The sequence below is a fragment of the Ahaetulla prasina genome, chromosome 6 (assembly GCF_028640845.1).
Source record: "Ahaetulla prasina isolate Xishuangbanna chromosome 6, ASM2864084v1, whole genome shotgun sequence".
NCBI classification, from domain to species: Eukaryota; Metazoa; Chordata; class Lepidosauria; order Squamata; family Colubridae; genus Ahaetulla; species Ahaetulla prasina.
The window spans coordinates 58,591,707-58,614,227 of record NC_080544.1 but is presented as its reverse complement, the minus strand read 5'-3'; the positions used below and the strand labels follow the sequence as shown (position 1 = coordinate 58,614,227).

The following is a 22,521-nucleotide window of genomic DNA, read 5'->3' as shown; positions in this document are numbered from 1 at the left end:
ATATTCTTAATGTTCTTAGAAAGTGGCAGCATTTATCTATCCTTGTATAAATATAGAAACTCTGTGGGAATAGGGTTGGTTAATACTTGGTTGGTAGGCTACCAAGCTAGTCTGACAAATTGATAAATGTCTTAGAAATAGTTAATACTTCTGTATCACTTGTAAAAAACACTGTATAGATATATCCATGAAATCACCTGGGTCAAGACTTTTAATATCTTTACTACCTTCTGGCACCTTGTAAATATATATAAAAATATTTTTCTATATTCCTCCACAAACCGATATCTTCTCTATTAAATAGAATTAAAATACTTTCTTCCTCATTTCCTCTTTCCAGGTGAAAGCCTGTATTCTTTCAAATAATCCTGCCTCCAAGGCAATTCGTCTTTCTTTGCGCCCGGTTTTACTTCAGCCTGGCATCCAGCTTGGCCAACTTTCCAATGATCGGATTGGCATGGTAGTAGCAGACGCAAAAGTAGAGATGTTTCTCAAAAACATTGGTGCTGTTTTCATGTTGGATGATGGCAGTCATGCTTTTTCTCATGTAAGTAACATGATGGTAGCTTCAGCTTGTATTTATTTTCTTTGTTTAGAAGTCTCATCAGTCAAAAACCATCAAGACATCAGCTTCTAGCAGTAATTTTATCCATTAATGAGTCCTTGCTAAATATATTTTATTGTTTCTTTAAGTATTTGTACAGTGAAATCTGTAGAACAGAAATAGACCACTTGGGTTTCACTAATCACAACATAATTTGTCATCAGATTATGGTGGTCAGTCCTGGATTTCATGGGTTCTTAACGCCTCCCCCCAAAAAAGTTAGTGAAGACTTTTTTAATTTTCTTCTGCATAATCATTCATTCATTCATTCAAAATAATGAAGCATTCTTTAAATAAATAAACTGGTTCATTGGTTTGTGAGTTGTTCAATCTTGGTCTGTCTTTAAAGACCAAACTGAGATCCACTGTGGCTAATAGTCAAGGTACTAGATCAGGATTTGGGAGACACAGGTCCTAATGCAACCTCAGTATGGAAATTCACTGATGATTTTCAGCAGTCCCTTCTCTTACTTCATCCTATTGATAGGGACTAAAATTAAGGATCACTGCCATGTAAATAATCTTGAGCCTTCTGGAGAAAAGATGGGATATAGATTTAAGAAATGGATAATAATGACGATAAACATTCCACAGTGGTTCTGTTATCTATGGCTTGTTCAGATATCAAGTTTCCACAGCTGTCAAATAGAACAAGAATTTTGCATACATATGAAAGTTGTTATGTTTCTGCACTTAGGACCTTTTAGTGTTGTCGTTACTGTGCATGTACAAAGCAAAGAACAGTCTTTTGCATGGACTGTGGTTTTCTTTTCTGCATTTGGAGGGAATGAAACCCCCAATGGTGATGAAGCTACCTTTTAATAAAATGCCCTCCTTATTTTTTCAGCATTACACAAAGATTTTTGTCTCCTCTGTTGCAGTTTAGACACCTGGTTTAAAGAGGGAAATTTTAATATGGAATAAATATTGTCACATGCGTTATAAGGTTTTATTATGTTTTGTTGTTTATTTTATTCCACAAGCCTTAAAGATATTTGTTGACTTAAATAAAGTAAATATGGAGTTTTGAATCTGGCCAAGTATCTAAGACATCATTTTTTTGTGTTATAGCAAGGTTGATGGTATATTAGAAATTGACCTAATCTTTATAATATGTTTATAGATAAAGTATCTTCCAAAGACTTCCAAATCTTTCAAAGCTGAAGTGTTTAAGCCTGGAAGTAAACATACATGCCGAATTATTGACTACAGCTTGATAGATGACATGATCGTGGTGTCTCTCAAACAGTAAGGTTCTTGTCTCGTTTCATGTATTTTATTTGTATGGATCAATATTTTAAGTTCTGAACATAGTCTAAATGTATGTCCATTTCTGACACTGCCCAAGGCAGGAGGAACTCATAAATATCTGATACTTTTCCCTTCAGTCCTGAATTCCCATTGCTTTCAAAAAGACATACATATATAGATACTTATGCAGACTTAACTATCTATAATTACACATTCTTATTTTAACATCAATTTTATGTATTTTGAACCTTTGTATTTTAATTCAAGAACCACCAGTTTGGTAGAATGCTGAAAAAACTAGCAAAGTGACTCACAAATTATTGTGTTTCTTTATTTCGATACAAATATCCCAGTTTTGCTGTTTATGTGAGAAAAATTATGTTACTGTAAGCAATTTATTAGTATAACATTTGGAATAAAGATGGTTGTGTAAATCATTTTCACCACACTATAGAACACAGTTGCAGAGGTTTCCTGAAGCTTATCATAGTTAATAATGCAATTTTTCATCTTCCAGGAAGCAATAGTTGGGCACAAAGAGCAAAAGAAAAAGAGAATTGGAACCTATGTTGGGTTGGAATTTTCCGGCTCTCAAGCAGCTGGTTTTTTGTTTGTTTGTTTGTTTACATTTATACCCCGCCCTTCTCCGAAGACTCAGGGCGGCTTACAATGTATAAGGCAATAGTCTCATTCTATTTGTATATTTTTTTACAAAGTCAACTTATTGCCCCCCCAACAATCTGGGTCCTCATTTTACCTACCTTATAAAGGGTGGAAGGCTGAGTCAACCTTGGGCCGGGCTCGAACCTGCAGTAATTGCAGGCTCTGTGTTCTAATAACAGGCTTCTCTACTGCCTGAGCTATCCCGGCCCCTGTTAATAGATGAGTAAGGTCATATGAATTTTCTGTAGGTTTAGATAGTTAATTTGAAGCCAATTTGATCAAATCATCATATCAACTTTCTACAGCATATTGTAAAATTTAATCAGCTATTATTTAAACTTCATCCTGTTTATTTTTTCATACCAAGGAGAATTATTTTCTTTCTTTTAATGCTTGCAGAAATATTATTGATGCTCCATTTCTGAGATATCATGATATACATCCTGGGCAAGTGCTGGAAGTAAGTTCAATTAGAAAACAAATTTGTTTCTATATTTTCTGTGAATCAATTATCATAAGTAAATAAATTTCAAACTGAAAGGTTATTCAAGTACTTCTGAAAGAATATTAACATTTTTTGGTATATATACAGTATTTGAGTCCAAACTTTGTATAACTCTAGTAGAATAGTGTTATTTTGTTCTGATACATTTATTGCATAGATCTATTAGGGAAGGTATATAGCTATCACTATGATTTCCACTAGGCAAGTTATGAATTGTTGATGTGCTTTAAAAAAAGAAGAAATATTGAATGATTTGTTTATGCCTTGATTTTAATTTTGAGTTATTTGTCTATTTTTGACTCTTAGGGAAAAGTGTTGACTCTGAAGCCGTTGGGCATGCAGGTGAAGTTCACTGAGACTATCAAAGGCTTTGTCCCCAATTTACATCTTGCAGATGTGAAATTGAAACAGCCAGAGAAGAAGTATAGCATGGGGACTACTGTTAAGTGCCGGGTAAGATTTTTCTGTAAGAAACTAAATTTAAACTCTATTTTAAATATTTTTAATTTAATTTTTTAAACTGTTATTAGTGTTTCTCTATAACCTTTATCATTAAAGCTGATGTGACAATGTGGGTAAACGTTCAACTGGATATGCAAACTTTCTGAGCTTTGTTGCTTGCTAGGTACCTTTAAGCAAATTGTTATGCTTTAGCCTAACTTAATCTGAGGCTAAAATAAAAATATGTATTCTGTCCTGTATTCATGTCTAGAAATACATATAAGCTTCACTAAAAATAAATCCTGACACCTCTTTCTCATCAGTTAAATATTAACATACTACCTATGTCATAATCTTGTGTATGTCTTCTTAATACAGGTAGTTTTTGACTTACATCTGTTCATTCAATGACTGTTCAAAATTATAGCACACTGAAAAAAATGGGCAGTCAAAATTCTGGCCTTCATGGCCCCTCTGTGGCCACGTGATTGTGATCTGGGGACTTGGTGTGCAGCTCATGATGAGGATGTTACAGGGAACTGGGATCACATAATTGCCATTTGTGAACTTCCCACAAGCAAAGCTAATTTGAGTAGCCGGCCTTCTTTGCAGGCCTCTGGCATCTCCCTGTCATAGCCCTGCGCTCCTTATCTGGGACTTACACTTAGCAACCCACACATCTTTGAGTTATGATGCCAACCAGGACTTCTGAGATTGTTATTTCTAAGTGATTTAGTCACACTTTATGATAGCATCATTTAGCGATGGCAATTCTGGTCCATCGTAACTCAAGGATTACCTGCACAGTTAAAATCTATTGGCTTTACTGATGGTCATTCCTAAGTAGGCAAGTGTAAAATTATTCCAATGTATCTCAAAGGTACCAGCTGGGGAAAAGTTTATCTGAAGGTTACTGGTTACTTCCATTTAAAATTATTTACATTGTTAGTTCATAGTTAGTTCATTATTATATTTATAATGTAAGGAAATAATTACTTCCCAGTTTTCTTCCAGCTTTAGTGACACTAGTATTTCTGAATTTAGGGAGTCCATCAATTGCATTTAACTCTTTAACTCCAGTTGCATACATTAGTCATAACCTAGCTTGAAACTATTTTTGTTAACAAACACAAGTCCAATCTCTTGCTTTTTCAGGTACTTGTCTGCAATCCTGAAACAAAGAAGCTTATTCTGACTCTTAAGAGAACCCTTGTTAATTCCAAGCTCCCTGTCCTTGACAGTTTTGAAGATGCCAAGCCAGGCCTGATCACTCATGGTTTTGTTGCGTGTATTAAGGATTTTGGCTGCATTGTAAAATTCTATAATGATGTGAGGGGCTTAGTACCCACGAATGAACTTGGTTTGCTCCCCTTAACTGCTCCTCAAGAAGCCTTCTATGAAGGCCAAGTAAGTGCTTAATAGAAGTAAAAAATACCGTTGAGTATTGCAATTAAAACAGCTACCTGAAATGCATATGTTTGTATAACAGATTTTACATGTGTGCAATATTTTAAAATCTAAACAGCAATTGTAGAATATCTTTATCTTTTTTAAAAATAGCACTTTTAAGTTATCACTGTGTGAAAAAAAACCATTAAATAGTAAATAAAATCTATACAACTAAACAGGTCCAAAGAACAGTTGTGGAATTTCCAAGTAAAGAAGTTGCTAATACAATAGAGATAGGATGTAAAGGGGAGCTTAGGAGCAATTATGTAATGCTGTCATTACGGAATACATAGCAATTGTGCATTTAGTATGTATAAAGTATTAGTTGGAATCTAATAGTGACTGTACAAGTGATCAGTTGATGCTGGAGCCATTGGTACGTGATGGCTCTGTCCACAATTAGTTATATAATTAATAACCCATAACCATGGTTTGGTTAGCCAAACTAAGCATGTGGTATTAAAACAGGAATCTGATTTCTTTTACTTAGAAGAAACTAGAAAATGACAACTTAAGTTATGACATTTCTCTGAAAGCAATCAGAGAATGAAGCAGTATTTTTAAGTCTGTAGTTTGTTTAGTCTTCATTCTCTGTTCCAAACGGATGAAGCTAAGGTTCCTCCTTCATACCTGACCCCATGGTGATCAGTTCACTGACAGTATGGCTGCTGGGTGTACATGCTTGCTACTAAAGCAGTTTCATCGGATTGGCAAATTGCTCCTCAGTGTGTAGACAGGATATACTTAACTATAATGATTTTCCTTTAAAAAAAATCACAGGTAGTCAAGGTGACTGTATTAAAATGTGAGCCTGAGCAGGAAAGATTGTTGCTCTCATTCAGATTGGAAGAGGATGCTATTGCAAAGAAAGTTGGAACAACAGAAACTTCAAAGGGCCATGAAATGGCATATAAAACTGGACAGGTAATTTTCTAAAGTAATTATTTTCTGTTACTTGAGAAGCATGCCAGAAGCAAACGTTAAAGCCATCAGGGATAATTCCAGGTATTTTTTTCAACCACTGATATGCGTGGGAGGAAAGGTTCCAATTTCAGCAACCCTGACATAATTCTTAATTTTCTAGAGCAAAAGATTAAAAGGTGAGAGAGATTAATTTTTGAATAGTGACATTGCATTGTCACAATTCAATTTTGACCCTTTCTCCCACATATTGCTTTAAAAGATTGAAGTATTTTTCTCCTGTAAGGAAGCAATTGAGAGGGTGGCATTTTGATTAACATAACCAGCTCTGGTATTAATCTTGCCATTTTCAATTTCCTTGTTTTCATTTCTTAATTTCCAGCAAAGAAACATGCATACAGGAAATGCTAGAATGCCCCTTTGCTTTCGTAAAGATACAGCAATGAGCTAATGTTAAGATGCTTGATGAACTAACCTTAATAAAATATGAGATTCAGTAAAGATTCTTACTGCTCCTAGGCATTTATTTTTTAAATATCTAAACCCTGTTTGTTATTTCCATTGGGATTTTGGATACTGCATTATAAACTGAAAATGGTCTAAAATCTCTGAGTTGTTTTTTTTTTATTATGCTATTTAGATTGTAGATGTAAAAATTCTGAACAAGAAAGAAGATGGCCTAGAAGTTGCAATCCTACCCAACAATGTTTCGGCCTACCTTCCCATGGCACAACTTTCTGATCATGTGTCTAATAGCAGGTTGTGGTGGTACTGGCTCAAAGAAGGTGATGTTCTCCAAAAGATTATATGCCTCCATAACAAAGGAGGTCATATTGTATCCTTTTAATTCTTGCCAATACTTGTTTCAATCCATTTCCCACCATATATAGTGCAATAGTATGCACCTAAAGTGGTTCCCTCCAAAACCTTGTGATTCCTAGCCAAATTTCTGGGTGGGTAGAGAGAATTGGTTGGTTTTTCCTCCCATGGCATCTGACTTGCATTCAGTGCATCATAATTTATTTAATATTTCCCTAATCTCTTTCGTCCTTCAGATGGACCACACTAACTGGGAATTCTGGCTCAGTCAAGACTCTAGTTAAAAAAGATTGATCAGTGCGGAAAAGTGCTGTCCGCTATAGCATTTTTTCAGCTTCTAATACATTGGTAGTCTTGGGTGGGGTGTTTTGTTTCTATTATCCAGTACAAGAAATTCTCAGGCCTGTTTTTTTAAAAAAATTCCTTAATTCATTATGTAGCTCTTGAGTAGAAAGCCAGCATTGATTTCCTCTATGGAGGATGAACATGTAGTGAAGAATTTTGCTGATATCCAGCCTGGATTACTGCTTACTGGCTTTGTGAGAAACATCATGTCGTATGGTGTATTTGTGGAGTTTCCCTATGGTTTGACTGGGCTGGCCCCCAAATCGGTAAGACTTGTTTCAGTGTTCATTATAATGATTGCTTTATTCAGATGCACTGGTTGAGGAGTATTTTATTAATTCAAATTGATAAATTAAAATTTATGTTATATTATTCTTCATAAAATATAGAACTGGAAAGATACTTTTAAGCCATCAAATCCAACCTCCCATTAATACAGAGGCACATCTATTACAGGGAAGCCCACCATACCTTTGGGTTATTAGTTCGACCATCAATTCAACTTCAGGAATTGAAACTTTCATCTTGAATGGCTTTGATAATAAAAATTATGAATAGAGACAGAGCTTGGAATTCTGCAGGCAAGGTTTGCGTTCAGGAACCAAAAACAAAAAATGCCAGAATTTCTAAGTATATAAAATTATCCACCTTGGAATGGAATTATGCAACTTTGATTATCTATTAAATGTGAAGCAAGAACAAGCCTGCTGTACGCTGGTACATACTGAGGAGTAGAAATAAGTCCAAGGGCATCAGGTAGTAGTAGAACAAATACTGCAGCAATTAGTAGAATTTGCCCTAATCAGCCATTTGAATTGTATTGCTGTCTTCTTAGAGACCTTGGGTTGATGCTGATATAATTGTATCCTGTCTCCTTGTCACTGCAGGCAATGAGTGACAAGTTTGTGACAGACACCAAAGATCATTTTGTGGTAGGTCAAACTGTACTTGCCAAAGTGACCAGTGTTGATGAGGAGAAGCAGCGCATCTTGCTGTCCTTGAAGATGTCGGAGTGCTCTGTTGAGGGGTCTGTTCCTGAGAGCTTTGGCCTACTGGAACAGTACTTTAATGAACTGCAGGAGATTCTGAGCTTTATGAGCAATAGAGGTAAGAATATTTGGGAACACAAAGGTGGCATGTGAAAGTCTTATGTCTGTACTTGGTATTACAGTGGCTGCATTGTGAAGCTAATTAATAGTCATAGGATTCTGTTTCAAACAAAGGTTGTTGGTTGATGACTTTGCCCCCAGAGAGAGAGAGAGAGAGAGAGAGACAGGAAGGGAGGTTCAATTTGGCAATTTCTATTTGCATTTACAATGAATTTTGAAAATCATAAAAAAGAAAATAGTTAATCTTTTGCATTTATCCCCATAATAAGTTAAACACAAGAAGGCAATTTTCAAGGGACTGTGCTTAAAATTAATCTCTCAGTATGAAGCAACTTGTGATCCACCAGGTGGTGCTGCCTTCAGCTTGCATCTTCCCTCACTGCTAGGTATTAAGAGTTCAGCCTTATCTGGCATGCTTTGCCCTTTCAGCTCTTATTAGTACTATCCATATAGTGCCCTGCTGAGTACTGTAGGGAGTTGAAGACCATTGATATGTCTTATTCTGGGAGAATTAACTTAAGAATTTTTTTTTGAAGAATTTAATTGCTATAATATTGAAACCTTTGTCGAAAGATGAAGACAAAATGTACATTAACTTTATACACTTTCAAAAGGAAAAACCAACTTGCAAATGAGATTTAATTCATTTTCTCCTTATTGGCAGATGATACCAGTGTGGCTAAGAAACTTTCCAAATTAAAAGTGGGGCAGAGGCTAGAATTGGTAGTTACCGAAGTTAAGGCTGATGGTTCCGCAGTTTTCAGTGGTCCATGTGTTTCTGATTTGACTGTAGTAGCCATTCACAGCCAACTTGGAGGTACAGTATTTATCCCCTGCCCCCAAAACTCTTGTTTGATCTCCTCTATCTTGTTTGTTACCTGGAAATGAATCAATGATTACCATAGAGTTACATCTTTTCAGAGCAAAGGAATGAGATAATGAGCACATGGATGAGCCAGTGAATGTTGGATTTCCCTCACCTGTGCTACTAAAATTATAGCTCAATTAGATGGCAGCAGTTTTCCAATTTTGGCTGAACTCAAAAAGTTAAGCAGGGATGGACCTATGTAATACTCTTGAGTCCATCAGAAAAGTCCAATGCATAGAGAGGGAAATAGGAAAAAAATCCAGAAGCAAGTAATAGCTAACAACAACTATATGGTTGCCAAACAAACTACTTATGTTTCTGAAGTCACTGGGAATTGAGCTTGCTCTATATGTAGTAAGGATGTAATTTAACTAATTTATTAGGGCACCATTAATTGTTGCTTTCTTTAGCTGAACATGGAACAGTTATCTTCATCTAAGTATTATTTTTTTAAGGCAAAAGTATTGTTGAAGGTCAAAAAACAAAAGCTGTAGTTCTCTGTGTTGATCTTCTGAAATCAAAAATCTATGTATCTCTTCGAGAGGAACTGTTGTCTTTCAAAGCCAAGAAGGTATGATATCCTTATTCTTTTTTATACAGTACTTAACTCTAAAATAGATACATGTTTACATGAGTAATGATGAAACCACAGAAAATGCATTACTCTTAACAGTTACAGATATGGACAAATCTATAAAATGGAATGCTTCTGTAGGTTATGTAATAATACCTTTTTAAAAGATATTATAAGATACCAAGAGAAAAGAATAAAAATTGGTTCTTTCCTATGTCTTAGAGGGACTTAAAAGTAGTGGTTGATTTAAGTTACAGTATTTCATATATTATTTAACCTTTAAGCACATGTTAGAACAAATCCAACATAGATCCATACCTGTAAATATCCTAAGGCCATCCCTTCATCAAAACCTCAAGCACTTGTTGCAGGTCTTGAAGAAGATATGACTTTTTAGTCATATCTGGGAATTTATTAGAACTTTGTAGCATAAAACATTTGAAACTTTTAGGCTACAGAAAAAGATCCCCAAAACATTAAAGATTATTATTTTTAATATTTGTGGGATCTTTTTCACGGTCTAAAAGTTTCAAATGTTATATGATAGAAAGTTCTAATAAATTCCCAGAAGTCACTAAAAAATTGTGAAATTCCTGAAGCTTTTTCAAAGAAGGATAAAACATAAGCTTGAAATAGAGCAAAGCAAACATATTACATGTATAACAGACTTTCCTTTAGTTTTCTGACTGTAACTTCTATATATTCCAGTTAATCCTGAATTCTCAGTATGAGGCTGTTGTACACCACGTGGCTACAGAGCATGCAGTTGTTTCCTTGTTAGGAACAGGTCAGCTGACTGCAATCCCTGTGGCTTCTCACTTAAATGATACATTCCGATTTGATTCTGAAAAACTGAAGACGGGACAGTTGGTTAAAGTGGTTCTGAAAAGCATACAGATTGGTGATCATGGGATGGTACTTGCGGTGCAAAGTTCAGGGAAGAAGAAGAGTGTAATCAGATCACGTCATGAATCGGAGACACTAGAGGATACATCACTTGCAACGAAACAGTTGCCAAGCTCAGGAGACATAGTCAGTGGAATTGTGAAGTCTGTCAAACCCACCCATGTCTTAGTGGCATTTAATGATAGGTTGATTGGCTCCATTCATGCATCCCAGATCCTGGATGATGTTACCGTAGGCACTTGTCCAACATCATTACTAAAAGTTGGACAGAAGATTACTGCTCGAGTGATTGGGGGCAGAGGCGTTAAAAGTCACAAGTAAGACAACATTTATATATTTCTTGTATTGTGGTTAATAGTTATTTTCATTGTTGTTCAATTTTTATTTATTATTTATTTTATTTATTTGATTTTTATACCGCCCTTCTCCCGAAGGACTCAGGGCGGTGTACAGGCAAAATAAAACAGACAGTACAATATACAATTTAAAATACAATTAAAAAACTTATTTTAAAATTGGCCTGAAAAATAAAAATATACAATGAACTAAAAACCCCATTTAAAATTAGTTAATAAGAATTTAAAATTTAATAAAATTCAATTTAAGCCAGCCCCGCTGGCTAGCAAGCACAGTATTTCTCATGCATTTGCTGTTTTGTTTTTAATTTTTACTCCTAGTTCCAGAAAATTTTCTTGTTAATATACTTATTTAAAGTAAAGTGTTTTAAGTGCTTTTAAGTGCTGTGATTCGATTCCCATCTAAACACCTCTCATTTCAATCCAGAAGGGACAGAAAGGCAGCCTGGTGAAAGAAGTTAAATACAATGATTCCCCGTCCCGCTTCCCATCTGTATTAGAGTTAGATCTTATACATAATAACGTTGCTTGGTCCCTTTTGTAGGAAACTCCTTGTGCTGTTTATAAACTCAGAGTCGGGGTGTCTTTTTAGGAGCAAGTAGAGATAAGGATTGAAAATCTGTCCATGTGATCACAATCAGTTGCCATGAACAACACTTGTAAAGCTTCAATCAGCTTTTTAAATTTAAATGTGCTTTTCTGTATTTATGTTTTATACATTATAGAAATGTTTAAGAAACATCTATTGTTTCAAATGTATCCACGAAATTAAAGACGTTGAGATTTACCAAAGAAAGAAATCTGAAATGTTTGTATTGTAATGAATTTATTGAGATCCAGGGTCTTATGAGCCAATTTGGTATACTAGTTAAGGTACCAGGCTAGAAACTGGGAAAACATGAGTCCTAATTCCCCCTTAGGCACAAAATCAGCTGGACAATTTTGCATCAATTACACTCTCTCAACCCTAGCTAGGAAGGAGGCAATGGCAAACTACTTCCAAAATCTTGCCAAAAAACTGCAGGGACAGTCTTACAATGTATGCTATGTATGTTTCTGCAACCTGGAGAATAGCTGTCAATGGGTTTGACAGATACTGGACATGCAAACATTTAGATTCTTGAGAACAAGTTTTATATAACTGAAGAACAGTTTTCGTTCTGGAGAAAAATCAGTGTTTCAGATAGGCACAAGTATAGGAATTTCTTGCGTTATGTATATTTTTCTTTTATTTCTTGCAATTGGTGTATTTTTCCCTTTTACTTGAAATGAAAACGATAAATCTAATCTAATAGGTGAAAAGCTATTGGATGGTATATTTATTACTGTGTTAGATGAATGTATTTGCTGTTCTATTTTTCGTAATTCCAAATGATATTCATATGGTCATATGCTCTTAATTTACAGATATTTGCCCATCACCCATACCCTCTTCACCCGTACATTCCTAGAGCTCAGTATCCGACCAAGGTAAGGAAATCTTTCAATACAGTGCTTAGTTATTAAGATGAAGCCTCAGAACCTATTTAAAATATAATGTAGTCTGTAAACTTTCCTTTCCAGCCATTATTGATAGATTATGGTTGTGCTATTCTATTCTGAACAAGTATTTCTAAATAATCCAGAATGTTAGATGAAAATTAAATAAGTTTGTAATACAGGTAGTCCTCGACTTAAAACAGTTCATTTAGTGACCATTCAAAGTTGCATCAGCATTGAAAAAAGTGACTCATGACCATTTTTCACACTTACAACCTTCGTAGCATCCCCATGATCATGTGATCAAAATTCAGATGCTTGGCTACTGGTTCATATTTATGACCATTGCTGTTTACCAATGTCATGTGATCACCTTTTGCAACCTTGATAAGCAAAATCAATGGGGAAGCCAGATTCACTTAACAACTGTGTTACCAATTTACCAATTGCAATGATTCACTTAACAACTGTAGCAAGAAAGGTAATAAAATCGGGCAAAATTCACTAAAATGTCTCACTTAACAACAGAAATTGTGGGCTCAGTTGTGGTTGTAAATCAAGGACTACCTTCACGTATCTTGGGATTTGAATACACATGAACTAGAAGATACTTTGCAGAAAAGGGAACAATCAGAATGCCAAAGTAGAATGCCTGGGTATAACTATTTTACCTTTTCTCAAAATCAGTGAACTGAAAGAGGAAAACAAAGCAGCTTTGAATGCTGAAAATGACAGTCCAGAAGAACCACTGAAACCTGGGCAGACGGTGACATGCTATGTTAAGAAGGTGAAATTTAGAATTTCTCAACATCTGTACACTGGAGATTTTTTCTTCTTGCCTTTTAACTTTTGCGTAAAATACAATGAGAAATTATAGTTAATTTAAAAAAAAATTGCATCTTTTCCACCAAAAATATTACTTGGAAGAGTTACGAGTTTTACTTTTTACTTTGTTTTATGTGCATATGTGTGTGAGATTAAGTGCAGGCAATGCTGAAATTCTTGAAAGGGTTTTAGAACCTGTTGTTGTTGATGAATTATTGGTCTTTTTCCAATGAAATGCTGAAGTGTGTATGGTATATTTTCTCAGTACAATGAGTTGAAGAAACGGCTGGAGGTGGAGGTCACTCCCACCATCAGAGGGAGAGTTCTGCAGCTGCTGCTTTCTTCGAATCCCAAGGTAATTTCTGTGGGATAAGAAGTTCAGTATCCTTAAGCACATCTTAGGAGGCTACTATGAAAATGTATATTTGGTGAGAGGCAATACCTTTAAAATATTTTACATCAACCTTACATCTTGGTATACTATGTCCTGATTATAACTCTGTTTCCTGTTTCTGTGCTATTAAAAGTTCTAGGGGGTAACAGTGTTAATCTGATAAAATCTAATCCAGTCCCATAAAATCCCCACAACATGCATAACACAAATGGTGGTTTTGGTACCACCATTTCATGAAGTCACCATTAGAGGCATAGAGTTCCTCCACCAATCTTCTTGAACGAGCATTTAGTATTGTGAGTCTTTTTCCAGGGAAGTATATGGAATAATTTATATTTACTAGTCCCTTTCCCATTATCCGGGCAAAAAGCAATCGGCATGAGTTAGTTTAGCCCTATGGATGACTCTTTGAAGTTAATCTAAATATTTGGTCACATCAGTTTGCCCTTTTTTGTATTTTTGTAAGACACTCTCCACCCACTCAATTCACACATACGTAGACTTATATACTGCTTCATGATGCTTTACAGCTCTCTCTTAGCAGTTTACAGTGACAGTATATTGCCCCCAACAATCTGGGTCCTCATTTTACCAACCTTGGAAGGATGGAATGCTGAGTCAACTTTGAGCCAGTGAGAATCAAACTGCAGGAGTGAGCAGTAAATTAGCCTGCAGTACTGCATTCTAACCACTGCGCCACCACACTTTTTTTTACGTTTCTATTTTAGTTATGCTGTCTTCTGTGAATCCTGTATTCTTACATGGCCCATAATCTTCTTGTAAAAGGCTTGTTGCATTCTTTGAGAATTAAGGACTCAAAGTAGACACATGAAGCTTTTGTTTGGTTATTCATATGGAAAACTTTGAGATTTCTTATTGATCATTTGCCATAGCTTGAAGCCTATGTTTAGGCTTAACTTCAGGACTGTGTCTCATGAAAAAACTTTTTCAGGAATTAACCATATATCTAAAACTACATGTTTATTGTATAATTACATGTTTACTGTATATCACTTGAAAACTGGGCATATTTTTCTATGTATTTTTATCACTTTTTGATAGTCATGTCTATATATTTTTTTTCTATAGGATATAAAACATGCCAGGAAATGCTTCAAAAAAGGACAGGCGTTGATTGCAACAGTGACAGATTGTGATATTTCTGGAATCAAACTCTCTCTGTCACTAACAGGTATACTTAAATAGTGATAAATGCATTAAAATCAGATAAATAGTGCCAAATTACAATAATTGGGTATGGTGCCTGGAGCCAGGAAAAAACTGCTGAGTCCATTTACTGGGAGTAAATTCTACAGAGATTATAGAATTATATTGTATATTTGTTTCTTTTACTGGTAATTTGATACAGTCTTTTAGCACACTATGGTAGAACTTCTAGCACTCGTAATTAGGAGTGGATGAAACCTTTAGTATTTAGGAGTTGATCTAAGCTAAGGCGTGCTTGAAAATTAAGACTAGCTATGCACAATCTCAAATATCTTAAAATTATAAGAAAATGTACTCTGTAGCAGTTATCTGTAGTGTCTGATCTGGATTTCCTCAGGCAATCATTCATTGGAGAAAGGAACAATTGCACTGGGCACTGTGAAACGAGTGATTCCCCATGTTGGTCTGCATATTATCCTCCCATTTGGGAGGATTGGCAAAGTCAGTCTTTTCCACCTAAACGATTCATACACAGAACAGCCGCTTGAAGACTTCAGTGTTGGAAAAATTGTCAGGTAAGAACCTTTTGCAAAAGCTTTAAATAACTGAAGGTAATGATCTTTAACAATGATCTTGTCTCTTGATTATTTCTTACTTTTGCCGTGGAAATTTTATATTGCATTTCGGCTTGTGAAATACATCAGTGTAATATCAATGCCAAACAGCTTAAAGTTAACCAGTTCACCTTGAGATGCTGTGTATGCCGGTTGCTTAGAGCAGTCTTCTCCAACCTGATGCTTTTCAATCTGTTATGAGCATAATTCCCAACCAGCAATGCCTTTGGAAGCCTGGAAATTATGCTTCCAGAATATATGAAGGATGCCAGGTTGTTACAAACCTATATTTTGAATTCCCATTTTGAGATCATTGATTTTCTTAAGCTACTTTGAAAACAAATCTTTTGTTTTGACTGCCAGTATTTCAAGATGGATCCTTGCTCAGGAATAATTTTAGAAAATAGTTCTTTTGTTTTAAACACCCTCTGCTCCCCTAAAAAAACAACTTCAAGGTGACTGACTATAAAAGGGAAGGGTTAAAGCATCAATTCACAAATTATTAGAACAACAGTAAAAAATAATAACATAAATTTCATTTTTAAATGTATAACTTTTTAAAACTAATTTTGAAAAGTTCATTAAAAGAGGAAGAAGATAAACCTCTCCTGGAAGCAATTTCCAAAACTTAGATACATTCTTAAGAAAATTCCGCTCCACAGTCCCAACTAGCTGGATTTCTAGGGACACTAAGAAATGTAAGAGAGGTTCTCTGATGATTATTGCAATAGGCAAAACAGCTTGAATTAGAAAATGTGATACTTCAACCACCCCAAGTCTAAACTCTTCCAAATGTAGATATCATCCTTGAATTGCCTGAAAAGAAACAAATCAAAACTAGTGCATGAGTTTTAGTAAAGGCATTGCATGATCCTTTAGAGTTTAGACAACATTTGATAACTTTGCCACTTTATTCTGAACCATGTCTTCCAAGTACCTCCCAATGCCAATATTCAATCAGTACAATTTTTTGGGATGTTCCAGCATGATGCATCTAAGGCATGTATAGTGTAATCAAAGTTTTCTTTTAGTAGACATAATCAAATCTGAAGTTACATACAAGGTCACTTTTCCCCCCTCTTCTATATAGATGTTATATTCTTTCCATTGAAGACAATGCTGTAAAAGTATCCCTCCGACCATCCAGGTAAGGAAATACTGCCTCATCTGTCATCAGAAGAAAAACTTGCTCTTAGTCCTAATGTAATTCCATTGTATTATAAATGTGCATTTAGAGAAGAGTATGGGATTTGTCGTTCTAATTTATTTTGCCTATGTAGGCAAAATAAATTACTCATTCTCCTGTTTATTTTAGGATAAATCCTAAAGCCCATCATAAAGTTGAAGATCCTGAAATTGCTTCCCTTGATAACATTCAAAATGATCAACTCATCAGAGGCTATGTCAAATCCATTACAGCATCAGGCATCTCTTTGGGGTGAGTTTTGTTTGCCATCATAAAAGTAAATAGAGATATTATTTCACTTGGGTATGCCTCCTTATGTGTGTCTGTTTGAATATTATCAGATTTAATAAATATGCAGATATATTCCTTAAATCAGGCAGATTTTTACCATCTCTTTCTGGAGAAAATTATTTGTGCTTGAAAAAACATTGTTCCTTCTACTGTATACGGCAACTAGAGAAATATAGACTTACAGTACATCCTTCGAATATATAGCATTCCCCACATAAGTGCAGCTTCTATATTCTTGTTATGGCCATGGACTTGTTGTATTTTTTAAGCTATATCATGGGCACCATTTCAAAGTGCGTGTTTTACCTTTTGAAGTATGCTAGAAGAAGTTACAGTCTTCTTTCTTGACAGGTTGTCTGATTCAGTGGTGGGTCAAATTTCCCTTCAATATGTCACCCCATTCTTTGTGCCAGATCATTCACTCTGTATGAAGTACATACATACAGATCAGCTTCTCACTGCCAAAGTTCTCAGGTATGTAGGATGTTTTCCCAAAGCCACAGTTCCTCTGAGGCGGCAAAATAAATGGGAGGCCTTGCGGGCAGTAAAATGTATGATTAAGAGAGGGTGTGGCACTATGGTGAATTGTGTATGTGTTTTACTTTATGTTAATCATTTTATTAAATGATCATAATATTACCTTACTGAAATGGTGTGAAGCTTGAACAGATTAAAAATGTAAAGCATTTTGTACATTTAAGAGAACACTATAGATTTCATAATTATGCTAGTTTTTTCTCCTATCGTTTCCTGTGTTCTAATCATTCTGCAGTATAAACAGACAAGAGAACCTTGTGGAGCTCTCCCTCCTTCCTGAAGACACAGGGAAGCCAAGCATTATTCCATGTGATGAAAAGCCATGTAGTGAAATGGATACACCCTCCCAGAAATCAAGAAATCAAAGGAGGAAGCGCTCTGAAAGCGAGCAGGTATCTATCCGGGAAAAGACTTTAGGCTTGATTAGGAAACATTTTTAAAACTGTTGTTTAACACTTTCTTTTCTTTCAATGACAGGAAGTAACGCCAGCAAAAAAGAAAGCTCATTGCACTGAGGACGGTGATAGTGGTGTTGAGGTTTATTATCGAGAGGAAGAGGAGAAGGAAAAGAAGCATAAGAAGAAGTCTAAAGTAAAAGGCTGAGGGAAAGGGAGAGGTCTTTCAAAATGGTGGAGGCCATGTTTTTGTACTGAGTAGGATATTTCTGCTTGTTTCTCAGCAGGGAAAAGAAGTTCCACGACTGAAGGTTTCAACCAGCTTTATGTGGGAGGAGGGCTTAAATGTGCTGGATGGAACCACATTGATTCCAAAGGAGCAGAGCTCAGACAGCGAGGAAGAAAATGATGCTGAATCCATGGTACAGTATCTCTGTATTGTTTGCTCTTGGGATTAATTTTATGCAATGGCAGTTAGTATGTAGTTGCCCTTCAGTTAACCTTTTGGTAAAAAGGCCCATCTAGTTGAAAGAGTATATGTGAGACACACACAGACACACACGGAGATTCCTTTCTTTATAAAGTTAAAGTGATCATGGTGAAGAATGTCTTGGATAAGGCATTTCCATGCACATATACATAATAACTTTTTTGTGAGGTATGTAACTCTGAAAAGAGAATACTTCTGTAGGCATAGCTATTTTTTTATGTCTGGTTTTTTTTACTTTTTTAAAGTGCTGCAGCAGTTTTCCTAACTCTTAAAAAACCATAAATGATAAAAAGGAACTCTTGTGGCGCTATTGGTGTTAAGAATAACTTAGAAAGAGATAGAGTGTCATCCTTCTGTAACAAAAATAGTAAACTTCTGATTCACTAGTCTGATTGAGCCTGCTAAGTACCCCAAAGGCCCTGGAGTAGTATCTGGTTCTTGGATGCACCCCACTTTGTCTTATAGTATGTTATCGTGCAGCATTACAGGTTTTCCAGTGGTCAAGGCCTTTCTCTTTCTCCCTTTTCTTTCTTTAAGGCCAAGAAGCAAACAAAAAAGAAACAGGAGCTAGAGAAGCAAAAGGCAGAGAAAGAACTCTCCAAGCTGGAAGCTGCCCTGATGGATCCCAAGCGACAGCCACAGACGGCAGATGACTTTGACCGCTTGGTCCTCGGCAGTCCTAACAGCTCCATCCTTTGGTTGCAATTCATGGCTTTTCATCTCCAAGCTACAGAGATCGAAAAAGCTAGAGCTGTTGCAGAAAGGGCACTAAAAACCATCTCCTTTAGGTGACTTCTGTTTTTTGTTGATCTTCAGTTTCCTTGGTAACAGTTCATATCCATGCTATACTTTGCTTGGTGGATCTTAAAATAAGATCCTTGCAATGTAAAGGGAACATGCAACTTTTCTCTCTTACCTTTCTCCAAATACACAAATATTCAGTATAAACTAGCCACAAACAAATTAAGAGGAATAGCAGCATCAAAAGCAAAATCAAGAGCTTTGATCTTTGTATTGAATGTTGCCTTCTTTCTTCTTTAGAGAGGAACAAGAAAAGATGAATGTGTGGGTCGCTTTGCTGAACCTGGAGAACATGTATGGCACAGAGGAAGGACTGATGAAAGTTTTTGAAAGAGCAGTTCAGTACAATGAGCCTCTGAAGGTCTTTCAGCAGTTGGCAGACATCTATAGCACATCTGAGAAATATAAGGTGATGCCAATTATAGTAGCATGATAAAGAAAATGATCGCTTTTATTTGTCTCTGTGTGTATGACAGGAAGAATATTTGTTTGATTTCAAGAAAGAATGCACGTAGTTTGGTCTAGCTTGTCCTAGACAAGCTTAACGTTTTGGACTTGTGGATGTTGTCTCTGTTTGGAGCAGCAGATGTCTTATCTCTGTGTGGCTCTTTTCAATGTCAGATTATTGCTCTTGTCTGGATTACTGAATGCAAAATGCACTCTTAAGACCTATGAAATCTATATTCTAAAATTGCAGAATTTGCAGTTGATGATGACGGAACAGGACATATAGTTGTATATTTAGCTTGTGTTCAGTGAAGCACCTTGTTGAATAAGGTACAAAGGCTTAATGTATATTTTTTATTTTTCTAAATATGAGAGAAGATTTACCCTTCAACTCTTTAGTACTGAATTTAGAATTTCTGGTCAGATTGTAGAATAGCAGTTAGCATTCTGAGCCTATGTTGAATCATTAAAAGCCTGGGGAACATTATTATAGCATAGAACTTTTAAGGCTGAAATAAAACAGAAGGCAGCTGTTTTCAAGCCATGTCTGTTTAGCTTCATCCCCACGTATCTAAATCTCCTAGCACAAAAGTAGCTACTACCCATTTCTATAATTATTGGAAGAGAGGATAGGAAAACCAGGGGTAGTATATTTGTGAGAGCAAGAGCTAGATTACCCTTTGTAATTTTGGAGCAATGTAAATAAAAATGTTTTGCATACTTAGGATGATTCTTTATCTTTTTTCTTGATCTGTTCAGGAAGCTGATGACCTATATAATACAATGCTGAAACGCTTCCGTCAAGAAAAGTCTGTGTGGGTAAAGTACACCACTTTTCTTCTGAAACGTGGTTCGGTGGAGGCAGCTCACAGACTTATGCCACGGGCACTGAAATGCTTGCCAGACAAAGAGCGTAAGAGTTCTTTGGTTTGCTTTTTTCTTAAATAGTGCTGTCTATATTTTCCTCTTTGGACTTTCATTTAGATTGGAGTAGATTAATATCTGTGTTATCTGTATTGTAACATTCTTATCTTTGTCTCTTTCAGTCATTTTCTTCCATTTCCATTTCTTCACCTTCATTTCTTAATATATTCTTTTTTCTTTCATGCCAGTAGACAGAAACAAATTCATAATCACAAGGAACAGTGCATATTTTACAAAAGATTAGACCTTTCTACCTTGTTTGCTAGTCTGCTCTGAAAATTCTTTTAGTGAGGATGTAGCTAACTATATATTTCTAAATAATAGTTACACCTTCAAACTTCAGGCAGAATTAATAATGATTGCTGGAAATAATCCTTTAAATAATCCTTGCTTCTTCTTTTTGTCGCAGATGTGGATGTGATTTCAAAGCTGGCACAGTTAGAGTTTCAGTTTGGTGATGCAGAACATGGCAAGGCCATGTTTGAAAACATGCTAAGCACATACCCTAAACGTACAGACATCTGGTCAGTGTACATAGACATAATGATAAAACATGGAAGCCAAAAAGAAGTCCGGTGAGTACTAATGTCAGGCCTGGAAGCCATCTTTTGCACTAGGCCTTCCCAGGTTTACTACTGTGGGAAACTGGGAGGCCGGATTGTATGGAGCCGGGGTGATATATAGTCATAATAACATTACTTTCTCAGAAAGTCAAGGACAAATTGCCCTTTACCTGGAATGCTGGACTTGGGAAGCATCTCTAGTTGGGATGGTGTGTGATTGGACCATGTGATGGACTTGTGGGTGTTGGGCAGGGACTTGAAAGTTTCTTTGGGTGGGGAAAACCTGGGAACTTTCAGATTCAGGTTTTCCTAGATGTGCCAATATGACATCTCTAATAAAATGTAACTTTGCGGAAATTCAGTCCTTGGAGTTTTCTTTTGTTGGGGGTGTTACCTGGAACCCTGACAACCAACATGTGCTGGAAGGTTAGGATTCTTAATTTTCAGCAAAGATGCAAATGTAAGCTTGGGAATGTGTATTAACTTAAAACTAAAGCAAGCAGAGTGACTTGATTTTGGCAAGGAAACATTATTAACACTTAACAATGAGAAACCTAAAGAATTTGCTCTAGAAATATATTCTAGAAATATATCTCCTATATATAGGAGAAAGCAAGTTAACAATTTTAGTCATTTTAAATAGAAAAGGTTCATAAAATATCAGATTAAAACTGTTTTCTGAACAATATTGTGGGTTTTTCACAGGGATATTTTTGAAAGAGTGATTCACCTAAATTTAACAGCAAAGAAGATGAAGTTTTTCTTTAAACGTTATCTGGAGTATGAGAAGAAGTATGGCACCGTGGAAACCATCCAGGCTGTGAAGGCAGCAGCATTGGAGTATGTGGAATCCAAGAACAGCCTTGCTGAGAGCTAACCTTTGCGGTAGACAGACTTCAGGGTCTTGCTTTTAAACCCAGTATGTTGAGAAGGGAAGTGGACTTGCCTCATCTGTAGTACGAAAATCCCTCCTGCTTTTTTGCATTTCCCAACGAGCTCAATAACAGATTGGAATAGCCAGGACCAGAGATTAACAGTGTAAGTGATGTAAATGTTTTACACTTTTAATATTCCCCCCCAATTAAAATAAAATAATTATATTTATAACCTTATTTGTCTTTGATTCTTTTTAAAATATACAATTCATAATTGGGAGAAAGCAACCAGCTGCTTGGTTACAGTAGTAAGTAAATAGTTCTTCCCTCCTTAAAATATTTTGTATTCTATCCAAGTATAGGCTTAGAAGATATTATCAGCACTGCTTTCTAAGCACCATATAAAATACATTCAAGGCTTAAAGACTAAATTAAAAGGCTGTTGTCTCAGGAGCAAGGTTCTGCAATTCCATTTAACTAGCCTCATCATCATAGCTTAAGTATAAAATACTCAGGTTTTATTTTATACGCCCTATTCCAGTGATGGCTAACCTTTTTGCTATTGCGTGCCAGGAGAGGGGATGTGGGGGGGTGGGTTCCCGTGCCCACACCCATAATTCTATGCACCCCGCCCCCCCACATGCATGCGTGACTCCCCCCTCGCTCCTGGCACATGATGGCCCGGTAAACCCGTTTTTCTTTTTCACCTGGCTCCAGAGCCT

The 22,521-nt window shown here is 36.0% G+C and overlaps 1 protein-coding gene across 3 annotated transcripts in view; it reads left to right on the top strand.

The window, feature by feature from the left end:
- The window catches only part of PDCD11 (programmed cell death 11), a 29,532-nt gene extending 7,501 nt beyond the window's left edge, over positions 1 to 22,031 (top strand). Inside the window, exons 9-36 of one of the 3 annotated variants that reach the window (XM_058187622.1) lie at positions 341 to 547; positions 1,728 to 1,852; positions 2,918 to 2,978; positions 3,330 to 3,476; positions 4,620 to 4,871; positions 5,694 to 5,837; positions 6,475 to 6,669; positions 7,094 to 7,264; positions 7,886 to 8,105; positions 8,772 to 8,924; positions 9,431 to 9,546; positions 10,258 to 10,772; positions 12,219 to 12,281; positions 12,978 to 13,077; positions 13,381 to 13,470; positions 14,599 to 14,701; positions 15,074 to 15,251; positions 16,381 to 16,437; positions 16,606 to 16,728; positions 17,119 to 17,241; positions 17,540 to 17,696; positions 17,782 to 17,895; positions 17,987 to 18,121; positions 18,727 to 18,977; positions 19,231 to 19,399; positions 20,197 to 20,350; positions 20,771 to 20,936; positions 21,630 to 22,031. In XM_058187622.1, the coding sequence (XP_058043605.1) occupies positions 341 to 547; positions 1,728 to 1,852; positions 2,918 to 2,978; positions 3,330 to 3,476; positions 4,620 to 4,871; positions 5,694 to 5,837; positions 6,475 to 6,669; positions 7,094 to 7,264; positions 7,886 to 8,105; positions 8,772 to 8,924; positions 9,431 to 9,546; positions 10,258 to 10,772; positions 12,219 to 12,281; positions 12,978 to 13,077; positions 13,381 to 13,470; positions 14,599 to 14,701; positions 15,074 to 15,251; positions 16,381 to 16,437; positions 16,606 to 16,728; positions 17,119 to 17,241; positions 17,540 to 17,696; positions 17,782 to 17,895; positions 17,987 to 18,121; positions 18,727 to 18,977; positions 19,231 to 19,399; positions 20,197 to 20,350; positions 20,771 to 20,936; positions 21,630 to 21,801 (4,461 nt within the window). In that variant the 3' untranslated portion in view covers positions 21,802 to 22,031. Of the gene's footprint in view, positions 1 to 340; positions 548 to 1,727; positions 1,853 to 2,917; positions 2,979 to 3,329; positions 3,477 to 4,619; positions 4,872 to 5,693; positions 5,838 to 6,474; positions 6,670 to 7,093; positions 7,265 to 7,885; positions 8,106 to 8,771; positions 8,925 to 9,430; positions 9,547 to 10,257; positions 10,773 to 12,218; positions 12,282 to 12,977; positions 13,078 to 13,380; positions 13,471 to 14,598; positions 14,702 to 15,073; positions 15,252 to 16,380; positions 16,438 to 16,605; positions 16,729 to 17,118; positions 17,242 to 17,539; positions 17,697 to 17,781; positions 17,896 to 17,983; positions 18,122 to 18,726; positions 18,978 to 19,230; positions 19,400 to 19,687; positions 20,157 to 20,196; positions 20,351 to 20,770; positions 20,937 to 21,629 lie in introns of those variants that run through there. The other 2 variants (XM_058187621.1, XM_058187623.1) reach the window with 2 other exon arrangements.
- The last annotated feature ends 490 nt before the right edge of the window (positions 22,032 to 22,521 follow it).